The sequence below is a fragment of the Cornus florida genome, unplaced genomic scaffold, assembly GCF_030987335.1.
Source record: "Cornus florida cultivar Cherokee Brave unplaced genomic scaffold, ASM3098733v1 CherokeeBrave_3.0.0_Hap2_Chr11, whole genome shotgun sequence".
Classification (NCBI taxonomy): Eukaryota; Viridiplantae; Streptophyta; class Magnoliopsida; order Cornales; family Cornaceae; genus Cornus; species Cornus florida.
The window spans coordinates 92,706,980-92,731,169 of NW_026775581.1; the positions used below are offsets into that span (position 1 = coordinate 92,706,980).

General features: G+C 33.3%; 2 protein-coding genes across 2 annotated transcripts; both read right to left on the minus strand.

Annotated features, from left to right (window-relative positions):
- Positions 1 to 682: 682 nt before the first annotated feature.
- LOC132285106 (protein LURP-one-related 4-like) lies at positions 683 to 2,019 on the minus strand. The gene is made up of 3 exons (XM_059787268.1): positions 1,697 to 2,019; positions 1,365 to 1,598; positions 683 to 1,218 (listed from the first exon to the last, which is right to left on the minus strand). Exons 1-3 carry the CDS (start codon positions 1,979 to 1,981, stop codon positions 1,084 to 1,086), a joined length of 654 nt encoding a protein of 217 aa, XP_059643251.1. The 5' UTR covers positions 1,982 to 2,019; the 3' UTR covers positions 683 to 1,083.
- A 16,998-nt stretch (positions 2,020 to 19,017) lies between these two features.
- LOC132281551 (E3 ubiquitin-protein ligase MBR1-like) lies at positions 19,018 to 20,495 on the minus strand. Its single transcript, XM_059783244.1, has 3 exons — positions 20,424 to 20,495; positions 19,246 to 19,407; positions 19,018 to 19,149 (listed from the first exon to the last, which is right to left on the minus strand). The coding sequence occupies exons 1-3, from the start codon at positions 20,493 to 20,495 to the stop codon at positions 19,018 to 19,020; spliced, it is 366 nt and encodes a 121-aa protein (XP_059639227.1).
- Between the last annotated feature and the right edge of the window lie 3,695 nt (positions 20,496 to 24,190).

The following is a 24,190-nucleotide window of genomic DNA, read 5'->3' on the forward strand; positions in this document are numbered from 1 at the left end:
AACTATTGGGTTAGGTTATAATATTGTAATTTCAGTTATAACACATTATTATCTTTTACAAGTGCAGCTTTTGGTCTTTGCTTTATATGGCTAAACTAGGTCAATTATCTCTAATTTGATGTCCAGTTAATATACTTCAACCCTGTCATGATTGTATCCATTTCTAAGATAATTCTTTCTTATCTTACCATACATCAAGATTAAGTGCAACGTCCCTGTTTTACTCACGGCCATTGCAAATGAATACTTAGCAAATCTGTGTCCTGCTAATCTTCTTTTCCTTCCTTGGTAAATGCTATTTCTCCTTCTCTTGTGGAGATATTATTAGATGGTGTTGGATCAATGACATTTGGTGATCTAGTTCAATCCAGACTATCCAATTTTGAAAAATAGACACACAAGGATGTAATATAAAGTTATGCTATTTAGATCCAACAATTTGACCGAAATGATGGGCCTAAATCTTTTTAGCCCTTAGATGCAATAGAGAGGGACTTTGGCTTAGTAGCCGATATCCTAGACCTAAGTGTCATGTGCCACTCTCTGTTGCATCTAACATCTAACGACACATGACACTTAGGTCTAGCATTTCTGCTGCTAGACCTAAGTGTTATTTTTTAATAATATATTACAAAAGAACACGAATATTAGTTTTGATTGGACTAGACTATCAAGTAAGAGATGATAATAAGCTGTGTTCTTGTTGTGTACTCTACTCAATAATAGGTATTTTTCATACATATACAGGAAAGTTATTATATAAAATTACAAAATTCTTTATGCCCCAAAAGCCTTTCAAGAGACCTAGATGCCCCCACCCAAAAATAAAAAGAAAAAGAATATGGATACTAACATCTTTTTTTCTTTATCCTTCTTTTTCCTGTCCTCCTCCTATTTACTCCTATGAACAAAAACAAAACTTTCACTCCACTACTTGCGTTTCAAGGAAGTTCTCTAAAAAGAAAAAGAAGGAAAAGGAAAAAATAAATAAATAAATAAATGAATAAAGAGAGAAGAAAATTTTCTGAACAAGTTCATGCATGTTGGAGCATCCTTTCATGACTTTGTGGTTGAGTTGATTACTCACAATTTATGATTTATCAACCCATAAACAGTCACAAGAGCCATAATAAGGGAATGGTCTATTTGGGGCTCCACCACTAGAGTCAATACATCCTCTCCAAACATAACTCCTGAAGATGATTGCTTTTGCTTTACCTGTATCACAAACCCCAAATATGCACCACAAAAACATTACAATCCAAAACTCTACTTCTATGTCACAAGACTCACAATACTGAAGAATTAGACAACTCTGCAAATTATTGTAAAACACAAACAACTCATCAAACATAAGTAATCACCTCTGCAACGAGTCTGCCATCGTAGTCTGTAATTTTAAACGCTGATCTGCCCGGCAATGCCACTATTGTAAAGCTGCTTGATTTAGCTTCATCAGTACTCCCCAAAGTTACGCAACAAGTTGTGTCTCCCCTGAAAATTCTGCGGTTTCTTCTAACTTGAAACCATGGTCTCTCCTTGTTTGCTTTAGAGCCAATCCATTTATAGCCATCCCAACATCCAAAAACTTGTAGTTTCTGCAGAAAACAAGTGAAAAAAGGAAACAATAATTTAGCTAAGCTGAGAAAATTTCAAGGTAGCTTAACATAAGTCTAATGATTGTTAAGTAGTATACCTTTCGTTGTATAGAATAGAGTACTTTGCCTCGAAGATCCATGAGACAGACTTCATTGACACACTTTCTGCCATAGTTATCGATACGATACACAATTTCACCATTCGAATCAAAGACTGTGCAGCCACTTCCATGGAATACAAGTGATTTCATCCATATGGTAAACGTTTCTCTTCTTGAAGTCATGTAAGATAAGAACTTGGGTGTCTGAGGATGCACCTTAGCCATTGAAAGGACAAGAAATTTTGGGTTGTAGTCTTGTGGATGAGGCTCTTCAGAGAGCATATATATATATATATGTGTGTGTGTTAAAAATTAAAAGGTGACTTGCATAGTAGCATGAGGCCCATATAATAAGAGAGATCAAAATATAGAAGGGGATAAAGCTCCAACTTTAATTTGTTAGGTTCAAATTCTTGTCCAGATTGGATGATTTTGATTAGTCCTGGGGCACTTTTGTCTCTTTGATTGTTTTGTATTGCAAAAAGTACCTCACTACTACACGTGGCGTATAACGATTGGTCGCAATGTGGAGGAGTGGCCAATCATGTTTAAAATTGGTTTGTTGTGACTTTAACACATTTAAGCCATGTATGTGTATAAAAATTCAAGTATGATATAGTTTATGTCTGGTTGAATAGCCTACATTTTTCTTTAATAGAGCAGCCCTCTTTGGGCTTTTTTTTTTTTGACCACTTCTTTACAGTACTTTTTGAATGGTAGTCCTAAACCATCAATAAGTAAACTCAAAAGCCATTTGGAATCTTGTTTTATATATTGGAGGTTAATTGCTGATGTCATAGACAAGAGCATTATTTGTGTAGTTATCTGTTTCTTGTGATCTTATCTCTTTGAAGATGTTTATTCAATTGATTATTTATTTCTTAGACTATGTTTGTCGGCATGTGTATTGCTATATTTAGCTCAGTAAAGAATCTTAATGTGTTTCTTCATTTGTGTATTCTTGTTGGCAAGACTTCTAGATACTGACAAAAGTTCATAACACAATATTTAATTTCTAATACTATGATTCACCCAACTAATAACACAATATTTAATTTCTAATAATATGATTCACCCAACTAAACTCAGCAGACAATAATAGAATATTTAATTTAATTGGTTTATTTTGATATGGGTAATTGAAAATGATATGAGAAAGTATAAAATACATTAGAGTACTTATTTTTTTGGTACCTCAATAAATAAAAACTTCATCTTTTCTCTTGAAAACTTTCACTATTTAGTTAATCAGACGCGAGTCTATTTTTAGGCGGATTCTTCCTTTTGCTCTTCAGCCCACGGGGTATTAACAACCGTTTCCAGCTGTTGTTTCTTTCCCAAGAGCAGGTTCTTACGCGTTACTCACCTGTCCACCACTAAAAATACCACTTTTCATATGACTTGCATGTGTTAAGTATGCCGCCATCGTTCATCTTGAATTAGGATTGAACTCTCCATAAAATTTATAGTTACAGTACTTAAAACTTCCTTCATTTGATTTATTTATTATTATTAAGAAAAATATGAGAGTTTTCATGACTCTCTACCATGTATAAGTACCTTAGGCCTTAGGATATTGAATACTTTCTCATAACATATATTATACTATAATTAGCTTTCTTGATGAATTTCAACGAGGCAGCTTAGTTACTAATATTTGTACACCTTATAAAGTCTCCCATAAATTCTTGTTTGGATCTCTGAATGATGCAACATCCCAACAGCTTTTCAAAGTCTGCAGGGTTTGTTATCCTCGTAGAACACTCTCCACAATTGCAACAGTCATCACTGCAACCAAACATGCCCTGTATTACGCATATGCATATGCATTGCTTGCTATTGATAATTAATTGTAAATTTGTAACATTAGGTATATAATTAAGAGAGTTGGAGTTAATTATTGTTTCCAGGCTTTTGGAATCTGATGTCCGTCATCATGATAAGCTTCAAGTTGATTAAGAAGTTAAAAAGATGAGAAAGACGCATAATGAACACATTAAAAGTGTCTATATTAGTTGCATGCTGATACACTACATGACTGATTCAAGTTTCTTAATTAATCCACTTGCATGGTATACCATATGCAGATGTTAAATATATATTAGTGTATTAATTAGGTGCAAATCCACTCGTGCTCTTCGCACGTGTTAACAATCACGACATGTTATGACATAAAAACATGACAATTAAATGATCTCGTCCATGAAAGATAGATGTTGTACTTTTTAACACGATTATGTACAAAGTGACAGTTCCTATTCTCGAATGAGTGCCATGGACGGTTCATACTGTCATTTTTATATATGGATGCACCAAGTGTAATTTCGTTTTTGTTGGCATCGTCTGAAACTTTATTATGACTGAGGGGTGGCAAAATGTGTCACGATTCACTAATTCGTCCATATTATTTGTTTTAAAATAAATATGGGTGAATTATTTTAAAATATGAATTAAAATGAGTGACTCATATTCAATCTATTTTTATAGAAGGTTAAAAGAGTTGAATATGAATTATTCATTTTGATCCATATTTCACCCATTACATGAGAGACCTAGTTTCACTTCCTCTATTTGATTCAAATTCACCTCTTCTTCCACTCTAAAATTCTGTCACATAATCCCAAATTCTCTATGTCTCTCCCACTCTCTCTTTCTCTCTAAAATCATCTCTCTAAGATTCTCTCGCATCATCCTCTTTCTATCTCTAAAATTACAATAGTATTACTATGCTACATTCACAATATATATACAATTACTCTGCTACATCCACAACACATATACAATGTATTAGTATGTATTCATTTAATTATTTATTCTATAAAAGATTAACAAATGGTTTCATATAATATAGGGTAAAGTGCAACAAACCCCTCTTCAACTGTACCCCAACGAGCGTAAAACCCCCTTGAATTTCTAAAGTTACATTTAACCCCCCTCAACTTAGGGGTTTGGTGGCAATTTACCTAATCCTACCACCGGCAAATTTTTTGGCCGTTAAATTGAGTCCCTGAGTACCATATTTAAATTAAATAACCATTCAACTCTTATCCCTAATTCCTTTTCACCCAATTTTCTCTCTCTTCTCTATCTCCATTGAAGACCAAAAGGCAGAGTTTCATCTTTACACCAAACTGAGAACGACGTCTACACCATGAACTTCGGCGACAGCCTTGATCGGAACACCACGAAGATTTTTGTGTCGCCGTGAAAGAATATGACCGAGTCGTTTTTGTGACCTGGTTCTCGCCGTGGATGGTAGCGACCTTTGGGTTGCTATATGTTGGAGGATGGGGTTGCTACTGTAGCGACCCAGCAAGCTGTGGAGGACGGTCGCCGTCCATGGGATATACTAGGTCACCGTCGAATATCTCTACCCTTCCCAGCCACGCCTTTCCTAGGGTTCCAATAATCACTCCGCTACCCTTAATCCTAGCCATCCAATTTCTGCCGATCCCACTTTCAATCTTTCTAATTCTCCGTCGTCAGGATTTTCGCAGGATCACTACTCCGATGTTTCTAAGTTCTTGAACGTTCCATCGCCGGAATCCGGTGGATTCAATCGCGAATCTTTGCATTTGCATGAATCCGACAGTAAGTGCTTGAATGCCGCCGCTGCAGCTAGGGTTTTGGATTACCCCTCGCTCGACTCTGAAATTCGCAACGACCAAATTTCTGGGCCTGCATCGTCTCATGGTTCCAGGCAATTGCGGTTCTGCTGTTTTGGATACTCATAATTACCCGTCGCTTAAGTCAGGTAACTCTTCTCGATCTCTACCTTCTTCTCTCGATTGCGCAAATAATTCTCTCAATGGTGATGGTGTTGAGGATCAGAAGAATAAATTGGAGGAGTTGGGCAATAATTTCTCTTTAAAAAGAAAGAAAGAGAATGAAGAATTTCATTTAAGTTGCTGAAGGAAACGGTGGCGTTTTTATTGTGAAGTGGCACCTTTTTTATAAGAGGGGTAAAATAGACTTTTCCAATTCCGGTGATAAGAGATGACCGGAAAAACCTTCTCTGTCCTAAGACTGCACCAAGACCATAGTTGAGGGGGGTTATTTGTAGTTGAGGGGGGTTAGTTACACTTGAGGTATAGTTGAGGGAGGTTTATTGCACTTTACCCTATAATATATATATATATACCTTACCTTCATGCAAGGCTAGTCATAAAATAAAATAATATTAATTTAAAGAATTTTCAAAAGAAGTTGGAGGATTTACTATTATACATATATATTTTTAAAAGTTTTTTATCACTCTAAAATAAAAAATATAATAATGAGATTATTCAAAATAACAACATTTTTTTTCCTTAAAACGGGTTGATGGGTCATGACGAGTTGACCCGGTCTATTTTGACCCAACCAATATTCAACTCTTTACAAATGGGTTTAATTTAACCCATATTTAACCCGCCCATATTTGACCCGGACCAAACCACCTGTTTGCTACCCCTAATTAGGACAATAAATTTAAGAGTAAAGTGCAAAAATCCTCCTAAATTATTGACTTTTTGTAACTAACCCCCCTGGACTAAAGATTGCCCCCTAAATTATTGATTTGTTACAATTAAGGACAAACACATCACAAAAGACTATTTTACGATTTGTTATTAAATTTGTCATTTCTTATTAAATTGTTTTTTATTAAATTTTTTCTTATTTAAATATTAATTATACCATTTACCTTAATTTTATAATTAGTATCAATTGATTATAAAAATGGAAATAAATAAATAAATTTGTAGCTATCATTTTCTAAAATGATTAACTTATTATACTCACTTTTAAAAAATTTAGTATAAAAAAATATCTTTTTTTTCAAACAATATTGATGAAAAATTAATAAATTAGGCAAATAAAAAATATCTTCTTTTTAATGCAATATATTCATGAAATTTAAGAAATTACTTAAATTGTTTCAAAATTTTCTATTTAAGATTTTTATTTAAATAATTAATTTAAAAAATTAAAGGCAAACTTATGCAAATTTGATGGAGAATATTTCATCAAATTAGTATGAATTTTTTTTATAATTTATTTTAACAAAAAAAATATATCAAGTGTAATTCAATAAGAAAGGGTATTATGGTTATTTAATGAAAAATATGTAAGATAATGGGGCATTTTGCAATAAATGTGCTAGTTCAGGAGGTTTTATGCACAAAACATAGTTCAGGGAGGTTATTTACAAATTTAGACATAGTTGAGGGGGGTTTAAACAATGCCATAAGCTTTTGTTCCACTTTACCCTAAATTTAAGTATGTTTCTTCTTATATTCAAAAGTTAATTATACCCGGAAAAAAAAAAAAAACAAAAAAAAGAGTTAATTATACCAATAAAAAGGCTTGTCTCTGGTGTAAATTTAAATCCTCTCATGTGTCATTTTATTCGTATCTACACAATTAGAAAAAAGAAATAAATATAAAAAAATTTAAAACTATGTGAGTGTATATATAAATGACATATTGAGAGTGAGACCAATAGACTTGTGACCTAGCGGTACAAGGCCCCTACTCTTCAAATGGAGATCGGACCTCAGTAGAAGTAATGTGTGTGAGTACCAACTAGGAAAAAAAAGACATACTAAGAGTGAGGTGTTTTTGTTTTCCTAGAAATTAGCTCGTCTTTACTGCTTGTTTTGTTAGTTTTCTGTTGTTCTTGTTTTGGGTTTGGGTTGGGTTGGGCTTTCTGTTGGCATCCTGTATTATTTTTGTCTTTGGGCTTTGTTTTTTTTGGTTAATTTTGTCTCTTTAATAAATTCCATTTATAATTTTAAAAGTATTTATATGATGGTGTCTTACCGTGACTATCTCCTTGAATTTGAATCATCATTTTCTATAAAATACATCATATAATATTAATATACTACAGTAATAGCCAAAGGAGAGAGATTTGGGAGAGAGAGCAACAGTGAGAAGGAAGAGGGATAAAAAGAGTAGTACAGAGTGAGAATTATAAGTTTCATTTTTGCAATTTTTTTTTTTTTTTTAAATAGAGCTTTAAATAATTATTGTGTATATATATAAAGATGTTTTTTTCGTGTAATATCTTACCCAAAAACTCATTCACTATGTTTATACTATGAATATCCTCAAAGTATTGATTTAGTGTAAATAACTCCCACTTGACATGACATGCTCAAATTATCTTTACTGAGGCATTTTAAATATTATTTAAAAAATATTATTTTGTGAAATGACAAAAAAAGTCAAAAGTTGAAAGATTAACGTGACATGCCCAAATTATCTCAACTTTCGAGGCTCAAGCTAACGACCCTCGCCTCCGTAATACCTTCATCGCCCAGTCCCTATCTCAAGCTAACCCTTGCCTCCCCAGTCCCAAGTCCTCATCTCAAGCTAACCTTTGCCTCCCCAGTCACTGAATCTCAAGCTTCCTCAAATCCTCATCGCCCTCAGCAGTCGACGCCTCAGTCGATACAGATTTCATCTTCAGATCCTCTTCAAATCTTCAGGTGATCAGATCCTCTACTCTTATCTTCAGATCTTCTCATCTTCAGATCCTTTATACTTGATCGATTCAGCTTTCATCCTTACTCCTCATCCTCTTTTCTATAATCTGTATTGCGGCTTGCATTATTACACACCATCTCAAACTTCGCCGATCTGTGGAAATAAAACCAAACAATTAACGGTTTTCATGGAACCAAACCGGAACCTAACCAGTTCTCCGGTTCGGTTCCGGTTCGGTTTCATACTATACGGTTCCGGTTCCCTTTTTAAGGAACCATTGTGAACGATTTTGGTTCGAGTTCCGGCTGGAACCTTAAAGAACTGAACCGTCTACCATTAATGATGTTTATGGACTAATGTTTACATTGAGTGTTATAGATGATTCATATTCCAAGAATGACTTCAATGAAGTAACAAAAATCATTCAAAGTATTTCATTATTCAATATCACATCAATGGAAAGTAATGGATACAAAGAAGACGTGAAGTTGTAAAGAGTTAAATGCAAATTCATCTAAAGATAACTTGAACTACAACAAGCAAGCAAACAATTCAAAGAAAGGAAGAAAGTAAGAATACCTCAAAACCTAAATGATCATGGATAAAGCTTGAAAAAAGGGGTAGATAGCTTGGTGAGTGTTTAGGATTTATTGTCAAAGTATTTATAAATCCATTTAAAACTTATCTCTATATGACCACGCATATCATTCATCATTCACATATATAATTGGCATATGGAGTCTTTACTAAAGAAGGAATTAGTTCAAGCTTGCATAAGTTTTGAAAGAACTTAATACTTAAGGTAGAAATGTTAGGACCATGCACATCAATCATATGATTTATTTTGGTCTCTATAAAGTAGAGTCTAAGGTATTAAACTTATTTTTTCATTCATAAAGCCTTTGTTACCATGTCTTGGTAAAAAACTTTACGACCCGCGCATCTCTCATGAAAAACTATATATATATATATATATATATATATTTTGGCTAAGTATGGAAAAAATGAATTTTTGAAATAAAGATATTTTCAAAATAACTTTTTTCGGTATTTACTCATTACATATTAATTAGCCAAATCTGATTTTATGAGATTTTATTATCAATTTTACATTAGTCTACACGAAGAATCATTTTTCAACTAAACTGTTGGGAACCCTACTTTGTACTAAAACTAAATTTATATATTTTGATTTAATTAGATTTTAATTTTCTTCTATTTTTTATTGAATCCAAATGGGGGGTACTTCTTTATTTACATTGTAAACTTAAAGTAAATTAACATATAAAATTAATAAAGGGTTATCTAATCAATCAAATGAACAAAACAGTGTACAAACATCTGTTATGCAATTTATCGTGTAACCAAGTAGTTCACTGATCTAACCGATCAGATGAGTCCAAGTGACCGATCAGATGAAGCATGTATCCGATCAAGATGAGATTTGGATATGAAGTAAACTATCAGATAATTCATCTAACCGATCAAATTACTCTGATGTAATCGATAAAATTACTTATGTAATCGATCAGATGGTCTGCAGAAAGTATACCAACAATATATTGACCACTTGACTTCATATAAACTTACCACAATGCCCCCAAACGGCTATAATCTTCAAATGAGCTATAAGTACCCAATGTTTGGACATTATGGGTGGGTATTGGAAAGAAATAGAGAAACATTCTTAAGCATCAAAGGGCTTTTGTTCTTCATCTTCTTATCATCTCTCATACATATCATTCATAGAGTATTGAGCTTCATTTGTATTAATTTATACTCTAGTTGTGAGCTTCAATTTTCATATCAATCTTTGAGAGATATATTCTTGTACAACAAATTTATATCTTCAATCAATTGTAAGAGTTGGTGTGACCCAAGGATTGGTGTTATCCAGTAAAAGTCTAAAAGATGATTTTTTCTTAGCAAGAAGAAGGAGAAGCAGTGTGCTTCTTGTATCGGTTTGCTCTCCACCCATAAGGAGAAGCCATTGTGGATTGAGAAGTCTCAAGAGGGGTCTTGAGCAAAAAAGTTGGAGTTTCTGAACTTCGTAAAAGTCGCCGTATTATTGTTTGCAATTTCTCTTCCCTTATCTCTTTTACAATTGTGCTATTAATTGATTATGTCTATATCTTGATTATTGCAGAATTGTTATAAGGTGTTTATTAGAATTTGCAAAACTATTAAAACAAAAAATTGACCATTTTTTTGCCATAAACTTTATTCACCCCCCTCTAGAGTCGATACTTAGGTAACAGGTGGTATTGAGGTTAGGTAGTGGTAGGCTTGAGATGTTGTAATGTGGGGCAATTAGGTTTGATAGATGTCTAGGCCATGTTCATTGGTTATTGGTGAGGAAGGAAGAAACCTTTATAGAATTGTTGATAATCCTGTCATATCTATTATTAGAGATCCGCATTGGGTTAGCCAAACGGCTCTTTCCGCGAAGAACAGCCCAAACGCGCCCGCAGAGGGCTCTCGGTAGGCCCACATAGGCTCGCAATTTGGCTCGCGGTAGCCCGATTGGGGTATTTTTTTTTCTTTTTTCTTTTTTCTTTTTTTTTTTTATTGTTGTCTTTTCCTTTGCCAAAACGCCGTCATTTTAGGCAAAGCTTTTTTTGTTTTTAAATTTCAGGCTGCAGCGGTCAGGAACCGTGCTTGATTTTTTTTTGAAAAAATAAAAAAAAATAGGTTATTTTGAGCTCATTTTTTAAAAAATAAATAAAATAAAATAAAATAAATAAATAAAAATTGTTTAGGCACTATTTGTCCAATTTTTTTTTTAATTTGGGCCAAAAATAAATTTCAAAAAACCATTTTTTTTAAAAGTTTTTTTCCCTTAAAAATTGATTTTAAAAACTTTTTTTGCTTTATTAAATTTTTGCCACAAATAGTGCATTTGTCCGTTAAGGCACTGTTTGGCTGACACAAATAGTGCCTTAACAATTATAATTTTTTTTTTTTTAATTTTTTTTAATTTTTTTTTTAAGTTTAAAAAATCAAAAAAAAAATTTAAACTTTTTTCAAAAATTAAAAATTAAAAAATCATTTCTCTTCTATAAATACCCCAACTCCTACCATCATTCATCACATCTAACCCATCTCTATTATTAACCATTCAAGTTATTTCTTCTTCTATTTTCTCAATCTTAGATATTATTTTCAAACTCATTTCGATTCCATATATCCTCAATATCCATTTTATTACAACACCCATTTCAACTCATCAATTGATGAGTTTTGCCATTTCCCGAAAACAATATTGACTTGCCTTCATAGTTAGAGCTAAATTCTAATTATTATTGAGGAGAATCTTAATTTTCTTCTCAACAACCATGCCAACCTTCTCATCAATATTGTGTTACTAGTGTTCCACAATCAAGTAACTCACAACCTTTGATAAAACAACCTATTATCTGAAATTTAAATTGGTCTAAGGCCGAAATTGAGGCTTTATGTTGGGCGTGGATGTCCATTACCTATGATGCGATTACGGGGACAGACTAAAGTAAGAAAAAGTTATGGGAGCGAATCTTGGAATGTTATGTACAACATATTGGTGTTCCAACTTCCCAAAATTCAGGAGTTTTGATGAATCGTTGGTCCACCATCTAACAAAAAATCAGCAAATTTTTCGAGTGCATGACTAATATTGAAATGAATCGTCCCAACAGCTTCGGCTCTGATGATATGGTGAGTTATTGTAACGACCCACTTCACCACATGGTATGATATTGTCCGCTTTGGGCCTGAGCCCGCACGGTTTTGCTCTTGGGCCTTACCCCAAAAGACCTCATACCAATTGGAGTGACACATTAACATATAAACACTTCACCTTTCCCTTACCCAGGCGATGTGGTATTGTGCACCTGCAGCTCGCCAGTGTGGTAGCCTGTCAGTGTCTCATACCCGCCCACGGCACACCCGCCCACAGGGTGATCACAATCCAAAAAATAATCAGCAAATTTTTCAGGTGCATGACTAACATCGAAATGAATCGTCCTAGCGGCTTCGGCTCTGATGATATGGTGAGTTATTTATTGTTTAAAAATAACTCATAAATATTTTAAACAGCCAGTTTTAATTTTTTATTAATTTTTTCGTATAGATGATAGTAGCTAAAAACCTGTTTTGTAGACAAACAGTTGGTGAATTTAAGTTGAAAGTTGTTGGCAGATCTTGAAGCATAACAATAAATGGCATTCACATTGTGCTGAACAAGTTGGAAAAAAAAAAAAAAAAAAAAAAAAAAAAACAGCCGAAGAGGAAGAGCAGATTTGACTTTGACATTAATGAGTCTGTTGGACACTCATTTACCATCTACTCCGTCAAGTCATGCAGTCACGACAGATGGAGCTTCAACTGAAGAATCACCACACATAGGGGAAAATGATTCACTCGGTGTGAAAGAATATCAATAACTACAACGACCAACAGGAAGAAAAGTGGTAAAGTAGTGCCGAGCAAAAATTAATTCAGCATTTGAATTGCGAAATTCATTTGTTACTAATTTTAATGATCTTAAATGCCGTTATGAGAGTCGTCAGGAGAAAATGAAGAATGCCCAAGTGGCACGAGAGGTAAGAAAAACAGAGAAAGAGAAGACGAGGCAGCTAGAGATTCAAGAGAAATAAAGAGTTGAAGAGAATGACATGATGTTAACAGATCCAAATTCGGCACCAATGGAAGCGGGAAAAGTTTGGATTATTGCACGACAAAATGAGATATTGGAATCTTTGCATTCACGGTCCGCCTTAAAGTTCCCATAGGATTTTGTAATCCTTAATCTATTCATTTTCTTATTCCAATTTAGGATATTGTATTATTTAAGTTATTTTTAATTGTTTTGTTTAATTTAATTTTTTTTTTTTAAATTCATAATGGATAATGTTTTTTTTTTTTTTTTCCTAAATGAAGAAAAATTTTATAGATTAAAACAATAAAATACAAAGCATGAAGTGAGGAAGAACTTCACTGAAACAAAAACAAGAGAATAGAAACAAACTTCTATTGTCCTAGATCAAAGAAACACATCTTGGAGACACATACTAGCAACATCAAAGACATCCCACACAATACTTCTAACAAGATTGGAGGGAGTTCTCGAAATATCTCTATGAAGCCTACCATTCCTCTCATTCCACAAGTAATACATGGTAGCTGAAAATGTATTGTTTAAAGTTATAATATCAATCCTAACTTGTTTAATAATTTGCAAAAATATTGTTTGATTGAAAAATATTACTGTTGAGAAACAATTTCATCATTTTAAATATTAAAAAATCATTACATAATAAAATTCTAGTACACGAAATATAACCGTTACAAATATAATTGTTAGGAATAAAGCGGTTAGAAATATAGCCACTAGAAAAATGTGTTAAAAAATATATATATTTTATTTTTTATTTTATTTTTTTGAGAGCATAGCGGTTAGAAATATAGTCATTTTTTTTTTTTAAGAGTGAAAATTTAAAGAACTTGATGGAGTATCTATTTTTAGAGAGCGAAAATTATTTACATGACTTTTGAAATTGCTGACGTGATACTAGAAAGAAAAAAAAAAAAAAGGGGGGGGTTAAAAGTGACATTGTTTAAAGATCAAAATCCACAGTGGCCACTGCGAATGCCTTTAGCAATTACCTGATAAAGAGGGAAGGGAAGCCAGCTGTCAAAAAATACTGACGCAGATTGGGTATTCCTTCGCCACATCGGCACTCAATATGCATTGTCATTGGTGTCCATCTTATTCTCGTGATGGTAACCAGCTAGCCATCACGAGAATGCAACGTGTACAACCCTACCCTTTGTAGAAGAAGCATCGTCAAGTGGGGACCCTCGAGTGCTACATTAACCATCTGAATATCTTATGCCCTTCAATATTGGGATGCACTTTTTATTTATTTATTTATTTATTTTTGTAGCATCTCAATATCTTATGCCCTTCAATATTGGGATGCACTTTTTTCTTTTTTGGGTTCTTCTTTCCGATATATAATTAAACCTAACTTTATGTTTTTGGTTAAGGAATTATATGTTTCTTGAGTAAGGATTTAATTCAATATTTCTCTATCATATTCTAAAAAAAAAAAAAAAAAATTTAAAACATTGGAGAACTATAAACATCACAAAATTCAATGTTTTCCTACCATATTCTTCTTCAATTTGAATTTTGCTCTCTGGAATGAATTCAAGGATATATTCAAAGTTTTATATTTTTACGGGAAAAAAAAAAATTAGGATTATGCTTGCTGAAAGAAAAATAAAAAAATAAAAAAATAATTTATTTGGAGTAATTCATTTTATTAAATTATGAACACACCCCAACCTTGAAAAAGTGGAAAATGAGGTGAATCTGGATTATTTTGTTCAATTTTTTAGAAAGAAAAAAAATGAGGCAAAGAGTAAATTCAATTTCTTAGATTGAATTGGCATGTGAAATCATCTTGAGTGAGTAATCTTGCGTTGGGTAAATAATGAGTGATCGTCACTTTGGTGAAGAAATTGCAACTAAGTGAAAGCTCCCATCCTCAACTGACAAACCAAATCCCACCACCACCGCATCCACCAGCATAACCGTGCCGGCTGTTGATTAATCCCACCTATGGCTGTGAATAGGTGATGGTTTTACCTGTAGGCTGTACTGTGTCTGTGTTCTCTCTGTATCGTCTTTGCTATGGGACTGAGCTGTGTTGGGCTTCGTTTATGAATTTGTTTAGTTGGGCCAAATTGTGGACATTTTTTTTAGGAATAATTTTAGTGACACCCAGCAGTAGTTTGGCCAAATATCAGTTTAAAATATCTTTCGAAAATAACTATTACTTAGGTCTATTTTCGATTTTCCGTCACAGTCTCCGTTAAAAACATGTGAAAGACAACTTTGCCCCTATTTTTTTAATAACATTTATTTCAAAATATCAAATTAGTTAAAAGACAATTATACCCCGACAATTATACCCATCTCTCCGACGATGTCAACCCCTCTTCGAATGAGCATTGGGTAGATGGAACTATTGGCCGTCGTGGTGGTGGTGGGTGGTGGTTCCAAAAGTTAAGGCTTTTTTGGTAGTGGGTGGTGTGTTGTAGAAGAGAGAGAAAGTGTATAGAGAGATTGGTGGTTGGTGGTCGGTGATGATGAGGTGATGGTGGTGGTGGTGGTGGTGTCGCCGGCGACTGTGGTTGCATAACCCAAATCCATTTTTGTTGTCAGGTGAGGTTGAGGCGGGGGTTGGAAGCGGTGGAGTGGTTCACAGCAGAAACTTCAGGCGACAGAAGCGGCAACATGGTTTAGGGCGGCGACGATGAGGACGAGTGCTTGTCGCCGAGAGAGAGAGCGCGAGCTGAGCTTCTTTTGCTCGCCGGCCGCAGTCCGAAGCCCCCTTGCTCGTCGGCTACAGCCGAGCTCGGTGGACTGAATCGGTAGTGAGAACTATATATATACTGATTATCTCGGTTTGACAGAACCGGTGAGGGGCGACTGGAGGAGGATTCGCGGGACTTGGTAGCGAGTGGATTAGCGGGAGAGTTGACAACTCCAATTCAGCAGTGAAGAGCTCGGCTCGGCGGTGGAGTAGCGGCAACGGCGAGCTTGGAGATGAATAGCGAAGACGGCTGTGAGAATGTTGATGGTGCCGGCGAGACAGATCCGGCGGCGGCAGATCCAGCGGAGATGACTGGTTCGGCTGTGGCTGTGATGAGCTTTGCAAAGAGGGAGATGACTCGGTCTTGGAGATCCGGCGAGACAGATCCGGGTCTTGGATTTACAGATCGAACCGGATCGGCGGAATTTGGGGATGGATGAGGAGCAGAATCAGAAGAAATCTAGGGCGAGGGTTGTGGATTTGAGGACTTCTGAGGATTCAGAGGGGGTTAGAGTTAGGGTTAGTGTTTGGAGGTAGTCGGAGAGGTCGAGGAAAGGGTCTGATGATGAGGATTGGAGGATCCAAGCGACCTTGTAGATGAGGTCGCGGCGAGGGAGAGGGTATCCTCGAACATCGGTTTGGAAGGTGGGAGAATCGACTTTGACGGCGAATGAGCGGTCGTTGTCGGATTCAACGACGACTCTGCCACTGTATTTGGTGGTGGTGTTGCGCTTGTGTGTGTGTGTGTGTGTGTATATATATATATACATATATATATGTCTGTGTGTATATAGCAGTATACATATGTCTGCCTGTATATATACTATAATTTGTAAATTTACAAATTTTTAAGGGGCTATATTGTCTTTTAATACTGATATTTTGTAAAAAAATAAATTAAAAAAATGAGGGTCGACCAAAGTCAGGGTCAAACCAAAGTCAAAGGGTAAAAATGACTTTTTATATGTAAAAAGTGGTCTGACATACCTGTAAACTAACTTTTGGGGTGTGAGTGAAAAACGGAGTAAACGTTTGTAATGTGAGTGATAGTTATTTTCGAAAGATGTTTTAGAGTGATATTTTGCCAAACTACTGGGGGTGTCAGTGAAATTATTCCTTTTTTTTTTTTTATCTTTGTTTTGCAACTTGTGTTACATGCACTTTGTTGGACCTGGGAATGCTCCGTATATCTTTGTAATTTTTATTTTTATTTTTATTTTTATATATAATAATAAATAATGACATAATTGTACTTATATTAAAACACTAGTTACGATTTTGTCTTTTCATTTAAGCTGTGTTTGACGGAATTGATGGAATTTGAGAAATTTTTTGTTCAATTTTTTGGGATACTTTTCTTCAATTTCATCTATTCCAATTCGGATGCTCCAATTTCATGCTTACCAACCATAGCCTTGATAAAGTACAAGCAAATAAATAAAAAATGAATGTCATATCTGGACAATAGGTGAAGAATAATGCTTGCCTTAGGTCGCATGAAAAGATACTTCCTTCTTATGATGAGGTGACTCAATAAAATATTAACATGTGTTTAAGTTTTAAAAGAAAAAAAAAATGATAGATTACAGACAATAAAAACTTTAAGAAGTATCTAAATGCTATTCAATCGGCTCCTCCTGCAAACCACTGGCTTACAAGCTCCATGATATCGTTTCAAATTTTGACTCGGTGTCATGGATCTGGAGTTGAACCCATTGGTGGAGCTGTAAAACGACACCACCGAATGCTAGCGTTACGTTATTTGAATGATGATTATATATTTGTGCTTGCTTAGATCTACTATAATCTCAGTTCCGCATAGAGATTTGAATACAAAATCTATGTTAGGGCACATAAATTTGGTTTATTTACAGAGTTATATGAATTTTGTGTCTATTTATTGATAAATTCATGTTTGCGTCTACACGTATATATATATTTGTAGTTCTGGTTTTCACACCGACACTCTTCATCTTTTTTGAAAGATGATTTTGTGTTTGTTTACATTATCTCTAATCTCTGTTCCGCACCGAGATTTGAATACAAAATCTATGTTAGGGCACGTAAATTTGGTTTATTTACACTATTGTATGAATTCTGGATTGTAATTTTGGGCCTATTGACTGATAAAGTACACACAAATACGCGCGCGCACACACATATATATTTAGTTCCGGGTTTTCACACACATACACTGTTATATTGAATTCCATATGCTGCTTTTGATTCTGAGGTATTTTGGTCTAATTTTTGTTTAGTTGACCTGTTTCTTAGCTCGAATATAATGACAGCGGCCTTTGAAGGAAACAATCCGTTTGATCACCCATGCTTTGATAGGTCTTTTTTGTTTGCTGCTACACGTATTTCCAAGGAATAGCACTCTGGTTTTTTATTTGGAACGATAGCATAGAGCTAGTACGCTGGCGGCTTTTAGGAGGTACCAATTGAATAGTCTATAAATAATTTTTGAAGCTTTTATTATTTGTAGTCATTATTTTTATTGATATTTTATTGGGCCACTTCATTATAAGAAGGCGGCCTAAGTCAAACATTGTTGCATTACCTAACACCTTCAGACATTGAATGGAAAATAGATTCCTTTAATGTATATAAATTAAGTTAGCATATATAAGAATATGAAGTTAACAATAACGTCAATATATATATATATATATAATAGTAATAAAAGAAGAGAGAGAGAGAAGTTAATTTATTGATCATTGTTGTTAGATTGAACATAAATGCACCTCCGGATGAGGCTCTACAGCTGCAACTCTCCTCATTCTTGATCTTCTGAAGATTCTAATAGCAGGTATTAAACCAAGGATGGCTTCGAAATGCAAAACCAAATCCCAACTCCCGAGCTTTTAACACTTACTGTTTAAGTATCCACCTTGTTTAAATATTGGTTAAAAAGTAAAATATGCATGATACATCATGCATTTTGATAAGATGATCGAGTTATTGCATATTAAAGTACAATAAAATAAAATAAAAATAAAGGAATTTTTTTTTTGCATGATCGACAATACATAGATGATGTATTATTGTGCTTGAATTCCAAACCAAAAAAAAAAAACACAAAGTGTGGGAATTAATGGTTAAGCTTGAACGATCATTTGGCTTTAAAATTATTTCAATACAATCACTACTATGTCTTGATTGTATGCATTAGCTAAATGAGGGACAAGAGAGAGAACTTCCAATGATTTGTGGGACCTCAATTACCTACAGTAATTTGCAGGCTCTGTTATCTTTACCTTTGTTTACAAGCCAATTGATAAATAAAGAGTATTTATACGTATTAAGAGCCTGTGGGCTACTTTCAAAGACAAAACAGAAACTATAGTAAAAGCCAACATTATTAAATATGATGGCATCGATCTTCCTAACAAAAAATAAGACTGAACATGTCCAATTTTTAGACTATATATCATTTTTCAAGAGACCACCTGGCATCAGATTTGAAGAGTTACGAGATCCTAGCTATTTAGGCACAGCTTGAGTTTTACAGATGGGGCAAATATTTTTGTTCTTGAGCCACCGCTTTATGCATTCAATGTGGTACAAGTGCCCACAATCCAGCTTCCCCATTTTATCATCTTCTTCATATTCCTCCTGTATATATATATATATATTGCAAAACACCAAGAAAATTTAGAAAAGAAACTTATGTAATGAGTAGAAGGTAGTAATTAATTATGAAATATCAACCTGACAAATGCTGCACTTCCTTTCCGTTTCGGTCATCGTTGTGGGTGGCGGCAAACGGTATTTCATGATTCTCATCTTGGTTTTCCTTAGCCAGGAGAGTATCTCATGTTCTCTCAATCCAGTATTCACATACCCAATTCTATCTCCAAGCTCAACCAGTTGCTGTTCCCACAACTCACAATATCAATATGGACCACTACAACTGCATGCACACTAACAACAATTTCGTCCTTTTTGCCTCAAATTATTTAGCCATATGTATTATATATGTACGTAATATCAACAATTGACTAAACACACAAATTTATTTTATTATTCAATTATTTTATATAATAAGAGCTAACAATTGAGTTCACTATAAATATATGAGTTGTGAATTTGGAAGAGAATTAATTAAGAAAGAATTTTTTGCAGGGAAACAAATTAACTTTTTTTCTCTTTTTTTTCCGTAGTTAACCCTCAACCAATCTATCTATTTCTCTCTCTTAGTCTGAAGAATAAAATTTTTAAGATGAGGCTATTCCAAAGCTCAAAAATATGATATATATATATACCCCGCTTCCGGGGGAAGCGCCCGTTGACCCTCTCACGGGGGACGCCGGCCGTCTTCCCCGAAAATAAAAATAACGAACCCCGGCGCGAACCGCGCCAAGGAACATGAAAAGACAGAACTAAACATAAATAAATAAAATAAAAAATAAAATAAAATCTCAAATAGAATGAAATAGGTCACGATATATCAATGACAAAGGATGAAATACAGGTGGAGAGAGAGTTATAGATTCTTCTAGGGTTAACCAAAAGAGAAAGAGACAGATTCTTTGAAGGTTGATCAAGAAAGAATGTGAAGAGAAGACAGAAAAATCCTTAATTGCGAAGGATTCTTAATTAATTTTCTCTCTCAAATCTCTAAAAATAAGAATTGTGTGGTTTATAAGCCTCTTTAGACTTTTTGCAGCGCTCTGACAATAGAGCTACTCTAAATATTTTCAACCAACTTTCTTGATATTAATCTAAAAATAAGAATTGTGTGAGTATTTTCTTATAAATTTTTTTAAAAAATCAATCATACTAACCAAAGAAAATCAAATTTCTTTTTATTTTTTTGCTATTTTCATCTAACAAAAATATAATTGGAACAAAACTGATCCAAGGTAAAATAAAAAAAATAGGCTCACCTCGTACGTCATGTTATCAACGTCGAGTCTCCAGTCCCTAAATCGATCGAGTCGGCCTGATCTTCCTCCCATTATAGGAGACTATTTTGGAACATCACGATCTGTGCCCATAAAACACTCTTTAAATAACATATCTATAATATCATATAATCTAAACTACATCAAGAATTGCATATAGGCTAAAACCACAACACACACACACACACATATAATTGAGATGAATTTAGCAGAAAAATTTATTAAAAGGAAACTATATATTCTGATCATCAGTTCATCACCTTGTTTCCACCTTTTTTTTTTTCTTTTTCTTTTTGTCTCGGCCTTTTCCTTCTTACTGTACTGTATATACTTCTGTAATATCTCTGTCTCTGGTATTTTAATATTTGATGTGTTTTATTTCACTATGGAGATTGGAGACTCTCCGTATTCTACTTTTCTCACCTTATCTCTATCCACTCTCTCTTCCTAATCCTATCTCTCTATTATTCTCTCCTGTTTTTTTGTATTAATACCACATTTATAGTTATACAGTGGCGTTCAATTGCTCCCTGAAGAGCATAATCTTGAGCTTATAATTTTATCCTATGATAATTAATTAATTAATTTTTTATTTTTATATTTAAGGCAATTTCATCTTTTATTTATTTATTATTATTATTTTTTATTACCATTATATATTATTAATAGGAAATGACAAAATTAGATATGTTTTTAATAGAAACAAATTAAAACCAAATTAGTTAAGATTTTCTTGTGTACGAATTCCTTTCCATCCGAATTCTCCAAGCATATCAATTAAAAATAAATAATTAATTATTTCCAATTCCCTTCGTTCCTATCCGTTCAGTCAGATAATTCTCAAAACATACCAGTTGAAAAATTAACGCACAATCGTCCCATTTTCAACCTTGTAATTAATTTACCTTACTGAATAATCCAATTACAAAGGAATATTGTACTCTCAAAATATGTTTATTTGTATCATCAAATCATGTAACCCAATATATAAAATATGAAAGAGAAAAGGAATGGACCATTCAAAGTTAATGGGATTGGAAATTTCATTATTTTTATTTTTTTCAGATGTGGTCAAAGGAATTGGAAATAATTAAATTTTTTTATTTTTAATTGGTATGCTTTAAGAATTCGGATAGAAAGGAAATCCTCAACAATTTGGTTTTAATTTGTTTCTATTAAAAACATGTCTAGTTTTGTCATTTGCTATTAATAATATATAATGGTAATAAAAAAAAAAAAAGCAATTGCCTTAAATATAAAAATGAAATAGTGATTAATTAAATACCGTAGGATTAAATTCTAAGGTCAAAATTAAGAGTTAGTATACTATTCTATATTCACCAGGAAACAATTGAACGCCACTACATAGTTATATATTTGTATCTAACTATCTAATCTTCATATACAATGTAGTTAGACATATCCTAACTACGTTGAACCTGCCAAAAAATAAAAATAAAAATAAAAACTGCGTTCAACCAAAAAAAAGTTATACATGTCCCAACTAGGATAGCAATTGCGACGCATTGATGTTAGTTGCTTCCTTTTAATAAGGACACAACAAAATAAATAAGGGACTGTTTGGATTGAAGTAACTGGTAGGAAAAGAAAAAAAAATACTAATTCATTCTTTGCTCTCGTAACCGTTATTTGCAAGACTAATTGGAAAATCTTAAAATTCGATTTTTTTTAGCCAAACGGAAAAGAAGCTGACTGAAAGTAATAGTCTAATATTCTAATCTGATAAAGTTCTAATTCTTCATTAGTACGAATGTGTGGTTAAACTTTGTAATCAGGCCAGTAATTGCACCGCTTTTATGTCGAGTCAAAAAAATTGGGAGTATTGAATCGATGCATTTGATTTGGTATTAAAAAAAAAATTAGTTTAATTTTTTATTGCAAAAAATTGGAGCATTAAAATTAAAATTAAAAGAATTAGAGAAAAACAACTAAGGAAATTGAACCAAAATTTTCTTAAATTTGACCAATTTCAATTCCAATATTCAAATTCCATGCATTCGAATACATCTTTTGTTCTAAATTCACAACGTCAGTGTTGTTTCCCCAAATTAGTTAACGAACTTAATTAAAATTAGAAAGTACAACGTGAAGAAGTCTATAGTCTCGCTTCAAATTTTAATAATGGTTGCCCTTAGTGAATGTTATTTGGATTACAAATTTTGGATCTAACTACAAATTTTTTTCCTGTGGGATCATAGAAAGTTTGAATTTTTTTTGGGTTATTTGCGCAAAAAAAAAAAAAAAAAAAAAAAAAAAAAAAAAAAAAAAAGAAGGGGGTTATGAATGGTTCCTAAGTCCATTGTACAAATTAAGAACAATTAATTAGGTGTACCTAATCAAGTGTTGAGTAAATCACAAGATATATATATAATTATTATGTTCGTACGGTGGATATTAATTGGTCTCCTTATTAAAACGCAGGAGACAAAATAAATGCATGTCCTGCCAATATATATGGTGCCACAGGACTCGCCACACAACATGGTTTCAAACTGTCAATCCTTTTGTTGGGGATCTTCATTGCCCGGTTAACGTTTTCTGTAAGTTGGCTAAGACTAGTGTGTGTGTGTGTGTGTGTGCGTGCTATATATGAGTTCAAGTTTATTCTATTTTTAATGTCAAATGGATGCTAACATGACTCATTTATTAATTTATAAAATCACCACCTTGTAATATTCTAGTTGTATTTTGTTTTTTTTTTTAAAAAAAAATTTAAGGTGGAATGTTAAAGGTTCCAGTCCTAGTTAAGTGTATTATTTTTCTAGACAATGTATGTGTATTAAAGCCCCATTTAAATGGAGTGCTGAAAACAAAAGATTATGGGGATACCCTATCCCAATGTTAAGTATCATTTTTTGAAAAAAAAATATATATTTAGACTATTTATTCAAAAGTTAATTAGTATAGCTAAATATCCATGTTATATAATGTAAATTATCCTTTCCATGTAACAAAGAATAGTTTTCATATATATTTCACTTATTTTCAAATAATTATGCAACAAAAAATTAATAAGAAAGTTAAAATAAAAATCCGAAACGCTAATAAGTTCATGTTTAATTAGATATTTTCGATGAAAATCCCATATTCGTGTCTTGGAAAACCATGTGTTTAGAAGATTCAACCTTGATGAATATGAATTTAAAGTATGCTATGTATATTGCTATGAGAATCCTTTGCCTAGGCAAAAATAATAATTGCACAAAGAATCGCCTTCCTAACTAAATAAATCTTGATGGTCAACATCATTTACCATTCCATTTACTTGATATATATATATAATTGTTGGTTTGTGCATGAAAGTATGTTACGTATTATATATATATGGGTAACCTTGAAGCTACTCCATCTAAGGTGAGTGACTATGATTGACAAAAAAAACTTTATTGCACCAAACATGATCGATGATGAAGGTCTGTCTATAAATGGGAAAACTGTTGCATTCATTGTGATGGAGGAGGCTGCAAAATATTTTATGGGCCTCTTTCTTGCTTTGTTATTTTGTGATGTAACCTCCCATTTTAGTAGAGTAGTTTGTTTTCTAAGAAATTATGGGCTACTTCTGCTTCACATGCTTAACATTTATTTATTTATTTTTTAATCATTGCAAAGTCTCAAATATCAAGCCATCAATGGCGGTAAAGAGGCAAAAGTTAAGTCAGAAAGTGCATACAAATCTTGAAGTAAAAGAAAAAAAAAAAAAAAAAAAAAAATGAAGAACATGTTCC